The sequence below is a fragment of the Dermacentor andersoni genome, chromosome 9 (assembly GCF_023375885.2).
Source record: "Dermacentor andersoni chromosome 9, qqDerAnde1_hic_scaffold, whole genome shotgun sequence".
Lineage (NCBI taxonomy): Eukaryota > Metazoa > Arthropoda > Arachnida > Ixodida > Ixodidae > Dermacentor > Dermacentor andersoni.
Genome location: NC_092822.1, coordinates 22500949 through 22512488, shown reverse-complemented (window position 1 = coordinate 22512488; position 11540 = coordinate 22500949). Strand labels below are relative to the sequence as shown.

Sequence of the window (11540 nt, the reverse complement as noted above, 5' to 3'; positions counted from 1 at the left end):
GCCACAACCGAAAGCCATCGTGTATGAGACGTGTATGAAGCTCCTGCTGCTGCTTATGGCAGTGGCCAGATTGGTCAATGTATGTACTTATACACAGTGAAGCTGAGCAGAATCTCGTTCTCTTTCTCACTCTCTCTCTCCCTGTCGTAGGTTACTTCTCGGCCACAGCAGATAAATGTGACGATGGGTAATCCTAATGGCATTAACGTAGACAGTAATCTTTTTTCCTCTTCGAGCTCCCACTGCTGCTTGCGGTAGGGGGAATTGCAATTCTTCCGAAGTCGTGCCAGTTAAGAAGCCCAACAATCGGCCAACAATTTGCTGCCATTGACGAGATGAGGAGTCAGGCCGCACCTGTTGCACAGAAACTTTATGATAATAGGAGAGTAGCTGCGAGAATGAGTAGGTGGATTCAGCCGTACAGGCCACACCGGCCTTAATTTTAATCACCCTGAAATCGCAATGTAATTGTTTTGCCGTTGCATTTATTTCCGGCCCCACGAGGATGAAACAGCTGTTGTTGCGCAGTGAACAACGTCATCCGTAAAAATTGTTCCAAGGTCTTCTGTACATTGCTCCTCAAAAAACCCACGGCTATATTGTAGCGCTTCCTCTTCCTGACATTATATGACTGACTGACTGAATTAGTGAGTAACCAATCTTACTGACTGGCTGGCTGAATGGCGTGATATGACTCACCTCAACTGGCAGAACTACATCTGAGGTGAAAAGACAGGCTGACTGACCTGCCTTATTCATTAATCGATCTGAACTGACTGAATGACGTTAGCTGATTGGCTTTAACTGACCTGAATTGTCTGAGCTACCTGACCATACTGACTGATTGAGCGACCAGCCTGAACTGAACTGCATGGTCTGACCGACCTGAATTGGAGTGAGTGAGTGAGTGAGTGAGTGAGTGAGTGAGTGAGTGAGTGAGTGAGTGAGTGAGTGAGTGAGTGAGTGAGTGAGTGAGTGAACGCGTGTCTGTTACGCTATGGCCCCGCAAGCGCCCACGCTTATTACTTCTTCAAAATTTTGTAATTTCATGCCTTTCCATTTCCCGCAATCCCGACGGAGTCCGTAGCGCGCAAGTTCGCATCTGCCCACGGAGCAACCAAAACGCAGTAGTCGGAGCGACTGCCGCTTCTCCGACTCTCTCTCTTCGCCGCGTATAACCTACGGCTAATCCTACGTACCCAAACCCAAAACGCCAACTAGTCCCGCTGCCTCGCAAGCAGACACGCGCACACCCACGCAAATAAGCTATCGCGTGCAACCGCCGTGCCACAATGCCCCTGGTGCTCCCGCGAGCCCGGCTTGCACACAAATTAAAGTGACCGCGGCGCTTCCCGGGGGTACAAAGTATACGCAACAAACGCAGCACGCGCGGCGCTATGTTGTGTCGACCTGCGCACGCAATCGGGTCGCGCACTGGGTGTCTTTCTCGCAAGAAGTTTTGGTGGGCGCGCGTAAACGGCGGCAGTCGCGCGGCCACAGATGCGGTCTTCACACGAGAACAGCGCGGCGCGGGGGCACCGCCGCCACCGGGGATCCGATTCTATCGCCCCCGCGCGGCGGCCGCCACCGCCGCTTCCCACACGCAAGAACGCGCCGTGAGAGGCGCAACATGTGGTGACCCGCGGCCGCCGTCTGCCTCCTCGTCCTCTCAGACTGCGCGATGTTGTAAACCACGGCGCGAACTGAGGCGCGTGCAGACAGTGAAAGAAACATACAGCGGTGAGGAATACGAAACACAAACAGCCAATGCACAGAATTGGCGCTGTGCTTGCTTGTGTTCAGCCTTCTTAGCGCTGTAAAGATGCACGTTAGCTCACATGGTATAGAGCGACCGCCACGGAAAGGCGTTGGTGTCGGGTTTGTAACCCGGACGAAGACGAGTTTTTTTTTTTTTCTTCAGCTGAGAAGCTTTCTTTCTGAGAAATCCGTATGGGTTTCCCTTTGTAGCTAGCTTCGTGCAACAATCCAGTGGATGAAAATTTTCTCTTTTTTTTTTCTTTTTTGACAAAGAGAGAGAGATATCTTTATTTATTCGTAATCAAATACAAGCATTGGGGATACTTATTCGAAAGAATGTCCAATAATACACGGCTGAAGGGGACCTCCTTTAATGCGTGTTTAACAATGAAACGAACTAGCACGGCTTTCAGCGACAGCTTGTGGGTTGTATATTCTAGTTTAATTGTCTATTCATTTAGTGCAATATCAATTCATGAACATTCTATGTGTGAATTTTCGTCGTCACCGTGATGTCCCGGATATATTCAAGTATAGATATATTTAAATAAATTTAAATAAATTTATCCGACGGCTGAATCCGGAGAAAGTACGTCTATAGCACAGAAGTCCGGTGTACTCTATTAATTCGGCCACGGACGCTTGCCTCAGCAGGCAGAATGAACATCCTTAAGAATTTCCCACGTGCAGAAGGCGTTTCGTACGCAGAAGGCGTTTCGTAGGCTCTGTTCCTTCATTAACCGAGCAGGAGTAGCCTTGTGTGAGCTGCGTTACGCCAATATGTTGCATCCACGTATAGTTTGTACACTGTTCAAGAAGCCGTTGTTTTGTCGCCCATCCAATTCGTGACTCATACCCACTATGGAGGAATTGTCTTAGAAATAAAGTAAAGGGAGCAAAGAGTAAATGAGTTAGGAATGAGTAAAGGAGTAAAGAGTAAATGGGTTGTTGCCCATCCAACTCGTGGCTCATGCTCACTATGGGGGATTCACCAAGAAATTGGGGAATTACACTGATATTTACCATAGGGGCGGATTATTCCAAGCTATAGCCAAAAATGAACTTTCAGGACTGCTACAGAGCAAGTGCTGTCGAAAGGTGAAATTACGTGTTAAAATGATAATAGTAGGAAGAATCAATATTCATTAATTGAAAAGCACACACACACACACAATAATATACCAATTTAACCAGGTCATTAGGTTAGACTCTACTAGAAATTTATGGACTGGGGAGCAAACATCCCTGTAGCCGAATAACAGAGTAAGGCCCCGAACCTATAGCGTCCTATAGCGCAACGCTACACCTTGCTATCGCTGTAAATGCTTCGCCTCTTCAGGAAACAAACTGCCACATTTTATCCGTCCGTCCGTCCGTCCGTCCGTCCGTCCGTCCGTCTGTCTGTCTGTCTGTCTGTCTGTCTGTCTGTCTGTCTGTCTGTCTGTCTGTCTGTCTGTCTGTCTGTCCGTCCGTCCGTCCGTCCGTCCGTCCGTCCGTCCGTCCGTCCGTCCGTCCGTCCGTCTGTCTGTCTGTCTGTCTGTCTGTCTGTCTGTCTGTCTGTCTGTCTGTCTGTCTGTCTGTCTGTCTGACGCCAGGCAGCACACATGGATGCAGCCAGAACACCTGAGGCCACAGGAAAAGTGGTGCGCGAGAGTGCAGATGCCAAGACGCACACGCCGTGGTCACCAGGGCAACAGCCCCTTCCCCCTACTCCACCCCCCGCCCCGCCACCCCGCTGTTTCAAATGAGGTGCTCATAACATCCATCCATACAGCTTCCGGCGGGCACTGGTGACGATAAAAAGGAATCTATAATAAGAACGTTTTCTGTGTACTGTAAAATAATTTACGCCATTAAATGTGACTTAGGGTGTAAAGTGGCATAGAACTGACACCCTTACATCATTTTTTATATGTGTTTATGAGTGTGGGTTATAGACGGATTTACATCCATATTCACTTTTAAGTGTGTAAATTATTTTGCGGTGTAGCTGTCGGATATGGCTGTTCCGAGGGGCCATAGTTGTTTGAAAAGAATATATGCGACAGAGGCCCGTTGCGCATGCGCCGTGGCAGTTGCACTGCGCGGACCAGCAGCTTCACCGCGTGTTCCTATTCGCGTCTGTCGCACATACAGAAACGTTAAAGAAGAAATGTTGGGTTTAACGCGCCGAAACTGTACAGTGGGGTGACTTCGGATTAATTTCTTTAGCGCCCGGGGTTCTTTAGCGTGCCGAACGCACGACACACGCGAGCACCATTGCATTGCCCCCAGTGGGGAATGCGAGAGCCACGGCGGTAGTCGAACCTCCAACCTCGTGCTCGGCAGGCAAACGCCATAGCAGCCGAACTATATACCGTGACGCGTCAGAAACGTATCACCAACAGCAAATATATCTCGGCGACAAATACCTGGTCCTGCTTTGCGAACGGAGAACACCGGATGCTCACAGAGCAGCCTGTCCTGCCTTTGCTTGCTCTATGCGGCGTGATTTCCCAGAAGGAGAATCGTTTCCATGAGCGCCTAACCTCGAGGTCGAAAGTTCGATTCTTGGAAGCTCCGGCTGGCGCGACGAGGGTAGCGCAATTTTGGCAACTAGAAGGAGAAATGGCAGCGGGCCAATTTTACTCCTCGTTCTTTTTTCTTTTTTCTTTTTTTTTTCTTTTAGTTCGAGACGTCATCTCCAAGACCATTCAAAGCTCCGCCGTAGGACGGTGTTCCTCGTAAAAGGTGGACCGGCTTGTCTGCGATGCACTGTACTCGCGGACAGCGTTCTGTCGGTATAGCCACTGAAAGTTGTCCGCGTGTATAGACATCCATTCCTTATTCTTACACTTTTCTTTCTTGACCCTGTCAGTTTGATAACGGGCTAAATCGAATAATATATCGAATAGTGTTAACGTCCGAAAGCTACAGAAGCGATATGATTGACGCCGTAGTGTCAGACACATCGGATTAATTTGCCTACCTCTTCTTCTCGAACGTGTGCCGAAAATAAGCGTGACAGTGAACACCTATAACTAAGTCGCGAAAGAGTGCTTTACATATATGACGCATTATATATATAAGCAAACATCCATGCGGCTTTCGTCACATGCCTCAGCTGTCTTTGATGGAGCAATGCTAATTAGGTGTTCTCTTTAAGAGTTAACACACACACCACATCCGCTTGTGCAGTTTTGTGTCGTTTCATAACATCCCACGCAGAAATGGCGGTGCTCTAGCTGCCAGAAGTCGATGCTAGCACAGGCACTCCAGAGTAAACATCCCCACGTAGAGTGAGGCCGAGGACACAGCTGTACAAAGCGGACAAATGTTTGCACGCTACGGAAAACTTCGCCTGCGAACTACGCTTGTGATTCGAGGAGGAGTGGTGAGGGTTAGGGGGCTTCGTAACTCAGCTTTTACAACTTTGTTCGGGTGTTTTTTCGATAACGTAGGAACAAACGTGTAGACGGATGCTACAGGCAAGAGCTGTGAACAGCCAGCCGGATGATGTGATAGACGAGTGAATGAAGTTAGAAGCGAAGTTTTACGCGAAGTGAGAAGAGGGTGACGGATTCAGTAGCGTGAGAGAGATGACGAAGGGACTGAGCGAAGGGAACGCCCCACGGAGGAAGGAAACTAAGGAGAGGCCCTGACGTCACTCTTTGTGAAGCAAAAGTGAAGCCGGAAGTTGGCGTTGCTCATGGCGATGCTCCGCCTTTTGTGCCACCCTCCTCTCTTGTTTACATCTTTCGCGAAACCACGCCGCGCTGCGCGTGGTTTCGCACGCGGAGCGCGCGCGCTCGCGCAACATCCGGCAGAGCACGGTGCAGGTAACACAGCGCAACAAGACACGGTGACTAACGCAAACCCGCCCACACAGCGCCTTTGCCACGGCACGAAACCTACCAGAGCAACACCTGTGCGCGCTCAAAAAATCAGAACAACGCCGCCATTGTGGCCCAAAAGGCGTGGCCATGCAGCAAAAAAAATAAAAAAGCAGCAAAAGAAATGAGAACCTATACGTCATTTCCGCCACACTTTTCTCCTAGCGCGCGGAGGGGGTAGGGCCTCTCCTTAGTTTCCTTCCTCCGTGGGAACGCCCGCAGAAAGCAGACGCGAAACAAGTGGATGAATGAAAGAGCAGGAGCGGAGGTACAGAGAACGAAAACAGCCCGTCCCCTCGTGGCAAGAGAAAGGACTAATAGAGCAAGAGAACAAAGGGAGAGAGAGACAACCGAAAGAGGAGTGGGGAGAAGTGAGAGCAAGCGAGAGGCTTCCCTCTCCGGCTGATACCCGATTTAGCGGACGAACCCACGCCTCCGCGCGCGCGCTAAAAAATGAACGAACAGTCGTCACCGCCGGGCACCGCCTCCTCCTCGACCAAACGCCGAGCCCGCTGGCGGACACACCGTCGACACCGTCGCGCACGGCGGCGACCTCACAAGCGAACGGAAGCTCGCGCCCGCGCACGGCTGTTTTTTTCGATTTTGTGCTGTGCCCGCGAAGGGGCGTCCAGACGACCATTTCGTTCGGGCTCGATTCGATATCTCGGCGGACCCCTGGGAGAATGAGCGACTATCGACGTAGTAACGAGACGCCGCTGCGTCCACCTGTTCGAGCAGAGTTGGTGGGCGTCCTGCTGCGGGAAGTGTGGCCGTAGTGCGTGCGTGTTGTGTGTGTGCGTGTGTGTGCGACCCGTGTGAGTTTTGTAGTTTTGTGAGTGGCCAGCGGCAAAGAGGCCGAGTGTTGTCGTCTGCTACTGCGCGCGCCGTCTTCGTGATGCGCTGGCTGGTCCGGCGTAAGCAGACGGCCCATGCTCCGGCCGGTGCACCGTTATTTTGGGCCTGCGTCGTCTGCTTCGTCCTCGCGCTCCTCGGTGTCGATGTCGCTGCTTCATCTGGTGAGTGTTCATCTGGTGGAGTATTAATGGCACGTTCTACGTGTCTCCTCAGTGCGCTCCTGCAGCGCTTCGAAGGTCAATTCCAATTCACCTATGCGAATACATTCGGAACGCAGAAGTGCTTTCATTAGAAACCCGCTGAACCGATTTGAAATAAACTTCTTTCATTTATGAGCTGAATAAAGAGGAGAAAGGGCAGTTTTCTTAAGTTTTGCGACTTTAAGCAATTCTTTTTAAATTATAGCCTAATAAAAAAAATGTACCCCGTATACAATTTCATCTTTCTCTTTTAACTACAACAAACGTAACCAAATATGGTGTAGGGCATGGCCACCGATACGATTTCTCTCCTCCAAAGTATCAGACAGGAAAGCCTGATAACATGCTTTTATTCTCGTAATACTTTAAAACTGTCTTGCACAACATTATGTATTATCACTGCAAGAATTGACCCAAAGCATCAGTCAAATATGCCGTAGAGTTATGCACGTGTGCGTTTGCCTACTGCTTCAGTTGAAGAGAAATAGCGAATAGATTTTAACAAAGTTTGTTGCAATTAAGAGCGAGAACTAGGTTCAAACAAATGTTCAAAGTTCTTGATTTAGGGCCTCTGTTGTAAATCCGAAATTGCATAAAATCCGTAAATTTAAAAAAAAATGACACATGAGTTAGCAACTCCCGTACCCTGCACCGAAAGTGGACATAACAATTATCTAACTCGCTATTTTAAAACGGTCAGCGATGGTGCGTTAATTTACGAGCACGTGAAATGGTTTAATTGTTTATATGAGTTTTGCAAAGGACGTATTCCCAAATTATTGGTGCAATTCAGAGCGGTTTACAATGTATATATTTTGACCGCTTTAGATGCTCCAATAGATGCGGCTTACATGGAGGTGTGTGTGTGTGTGTGTGTGTGTGTGTGTGTGTGCGCGCGCGCGCGCGCGCGCGCGCGTTACGGAGTTGTCAACTTGAAGTTTTATTTTTCCGAAGTTTTCTGATGTTCGGCGATCTTTATAAACAATAAAATTGGTTCCTCAAATAAAAATAATATACCGACATTGAGTCGGTAAATTATAACTTCTTTTTATTCAATTGCTGCAACCTCGTTAAAATAATTTCAGTGGATATACCAAACAAAAAGATGCAGGAGTTTCTGAGGTAAAACTCCTACTAAAATAGTAGTGAGCTATTTTGCCAGTGAAAGTGCATCCAGGTGGTGTAATTCAGGAAGCATCTTGGAAGTAAGTATACGATCAAATAGAGAGAAATGAATTTGAACCAAGTTGACACCTCGGTGTCCCAACTCCCAGTGTAACGATCAATTTAACTGCCGATCTGCGAACACCACATTGTTTTCTTTCGCTTCTCTTGTTTCGTTTCGTATACCATTTAACAAAGTTTTTGAACAAGAACGAACGAAAAATAACGACCAAAGAGCAAGGTCGCGTTCTCGAAGGCAAAGGACGAAAAAAAAAAAGTCGAAGCACAATGATCGAGAGTCCCTGCTGGGGTGGTGAGCAAACGTATTTGCATATATGATATAGCACGAAAGATAAAAGTACCGAGAAGGAGGAAAAAGAAGAAGGAACAGAAGATCGGGAGACTATCGGTTGTGACATACGCAGTAATCGTCTTTGTGCGACCGGCTGCCCGAAATCATGCAGAGCGAGAGTTGCACCTCCACGATGATGCCGAAATAGGCACTTAATTGGATCAACCAGCGCGCATCTTATGCTGACGAAGCCTGCGCAAGTGCAGACGTTTCGCTTCGTATGCATGCATAAGAGAAAGAACGCTGGTCGCAGACAACGGTGAGAACGAATCGTATGCACGTCTGCTTACATATATATATATATATATATATATATATATATATATATATATATATATATATATATATATATATATATATATATATATATATATATATATTCTTTTTCTTCTTTTTCAGATCACTGATAAGCTATAGCAAACGCAATTTTGGATAAAACTTTGCCTACATGTGCACTGTTCGAGAGAAAAGCGGGTGGCGCGGACTTTGCTCGAACCCATATCGCTATGTCGCTGTATCGCTCGTTTAGCGAAATCTCGTTAGCGACCTCCCGAAAAGGACCGTCGAGACCGCAGCCTCGGAACAATACGTCGCTGACAAGCTCACGATAGGCTCCAGGACAGCGCTGTCTCTGGGTGGGCATACACACACAGGCGTGAGGAGCGTGAGAGCAGCTTGTTGTCTCTCTGCGCGGAGATGCAAATCAGATCTACAGGACGAACGCGCGTCCCTGCTAAACGGGATCCTCCAGCAGTGAGAACGACGGCCAGCACGAACATGTTCTTCGGCGAACAAAAATTCGATCGAGTTTCCCGTGGTATTACGTCGAATCCTTGCCACGTGTATATACGTATATATAACCGTTGGGCCATTAGGGTGACAGAATGGGTACCAAGAGAAGGGAAGCGCAGTAGAGGAGGGCAGAAGACTAGGTGGGGCGACGAAATTAGGAAATTTGCGGGTGCTAGTTGAAATCGGTTGGCGCAGGACAGGGATAAATTGGAGATCGCAGGGAGATAGAGGCCTTCGTCCTGAAGTGGACATGAATATGATGATGATGATGATGATGATGATGATGATGTGGAAGTCGAACGTGGCGTATACCTGTATGCGTTCAAAAGTATTTCATAAAAGCTGCACATATTTAAAGAGGGATACTGTTTTTGGTGCCAGTCAGAAAGGGCAGCAACAGCAGATGAACATGAACAACGCGATGAACGTCAGCACATTGCCGCACGTGTCACCGGTGCACAAGCCCAAGTACGGCGTCCATTGGCTCTGCTTCCATGGTGCTCCTGCTGTAAAGGTGGCCTTGGAAAGCACGAGCATTCGTCAAGGATCGCCTCACCTGACTGTGCTGCACATATGAACGCGAAGCTCCTCGAGAAGGTACACACACATGCGCCTGGTGCTGAGAGAGAGAAAGAGAGAGGTGATAAGGAAAAGGCAGGGAGGTTAACCAGTCTGCGCCCAATGGAGTCGGCTATACTGCACTGGGGAAGGGGGACTGAAAGATGAGAAGCAGGAGGGAAGTTCACACTTTGTACGGGTACACACACGCAATGAAGCGTTCATCGTTTAATTTATCACAATAGAGAGAGAGAGAGAGAAAATGATGCATAGAAAGGCAGGAAGGTTAACGAGAGGCAGTTCCGGTTGGCTATGCTGCATGGGGAGAAGGGTAATAAAAAGATAAAGAGAGCGGAAGGGGGACATAGAAAGAAATAGAGACAAGTAAGACCAAACCGCGTACACTACAGAGCAGTAGGGGGCGGCGTTCTTATACAGTCTATCGTGAAGCCCCGCAGACCGCAGGAACCTTAATAACGTTAGTAAGGCCTTTAGCGTGGATGTTCTGTGGGAGTATTGACCTAAAGCTTTGAGTTCGATCACATGTCTCTATAGGGGTACCGCACGTCACTATACCGGATGGTTTTTCTTTTTTCTTTTAACAATCACATGACAGATGGCATAATTGTAGCCATTGAACTGCGGGGATTACTCGATAAGGCACGGACATGACTTGCACGAGAAGACGCGTAATGCATGATCAACATAAGTTCACTAATTCACTTTCTTAATTAATTACTTTGCTGCACATATTGCAATTTCCCAATTGTAGCCGGTGAGTTTCGCAAGACCGGCGCATCCACTCGGAACGAATTTTTCAGAATGACAGCGGTTTAGAGATATTCGTTCCCAAAGCCTTCGACGAAATACATGGGCGCTTCGGTTACGCTTGTATTTAACTGAATAAAATGGCTGTTTGTTAAAAAAAAAGTAAATAGAACAATAGCGCATTTTTACCGCAAGTTTCACGGCGCATGTCTCGACACCCGTGCAATCCTTACAATTTGTTCGAAATGGATATGTCTTGTAAGCTCACCGGATACAATTCGTGAATTGCAATACGCGCTCTTAAGTAATTATTTTAGAAAGTTAATTAGTGATCTTTTTTATGTTTCATCGATTATGCATTTTGATATCTCGAGCGAGTAATGTCCATCTCTTGGAGCAATCCAGCCAAAGGACTACAATTACGTTATTTTCCACGGGATACGTTACAACATAGGGGGCAGGTTAACAATATATAGAAGCTCGAGAACAAATTAAGGACCGCGGAAAGAGCGATGGAACGAAAATTGTTAGACGTAACGTTAAGAGACCGGAAGAGAGCCGTGTGGGTCAGATATCAAACGAGGATAGCCGATATTCAAGCTCACATTACGAGATAAAGACGGAGCTGGGCAGGCCATGCAATGCGCATGGAAGATAACCGGTGGACCACCGGAGTTACAGAATGGGTGCCAAGGCAGGGGAAGCGCAGTCAAGGACGGCGGAAAATTAAATGGGGCGATGAAATTGGGGACTTTGCAGGCGCGAGGTTGGAATCAGCTGGCCCAAGGCAGGGGTAATTAGAGAGGTCACTGGGAAAGGCCTTCGTCCTGGCAGTGGGCATAAAAATATGCAGATGATGATGATGATGACGATGATGATCTTGAGACATTTTGGTGTGGTTTAAAAAAAAACAACGCCCCTTACAATACAGGCACCTTACGCTGAAGCTTTCCACAGTAGAACCGCCGCAACTTAAGATATCGCGAGCAGTGAAAGCAAAATTTGAGGGACTAGCGGTGCAAGCGCGGTGACAGTTCCGATCGCATGTAAGATGGCAAGAGTGTCCAAGGTCTGACAATGGGTAAGTGCGCATGCTCGTCACGTGGTCGCGCTCGAGATCAGTAGTGCGAACATTTCTTCCGCGCCTGATATCGGCGCTTAACACTCACACGACCGACGGTCTGTCTTCTCGTTTGGAGGGACGCCTCATTGTGGTCGGCA

At 48.1% G+C, this 11540-nt stretch overlaps 1 protein-coding gene across 2 annotated transcripts in view; it reads left to right on the top strand.

The window, feature by feature from the left end:
* Nucleotides 1-5906: 5906 nt before the first annotated feature.
* The window catches only part of LOC126527262 (cell adhesion molecule Dscam1-like), a 43584-nt gene continuing 37950 nt past the window's right edge, over nucleotides 5907-11540 (top strand). Inside the window, exon 1 of one of the 2 annotated variants that reach the window (XM_050175024.3) lies at nucleotides 5907-6646. In XM_050175024.3, the coding sequence (XP_050030981.1) occupies nucleotides 6526-6646 (121 nt within the window). In that variant the 5' untranslated portion in view covers nucleotides 5907-6525. The remainder of the gene's footprint in view (nucleotides 6647-11540) is intronic. The other variant, XM_050175023.3, reaches the window with a different exon arrangement.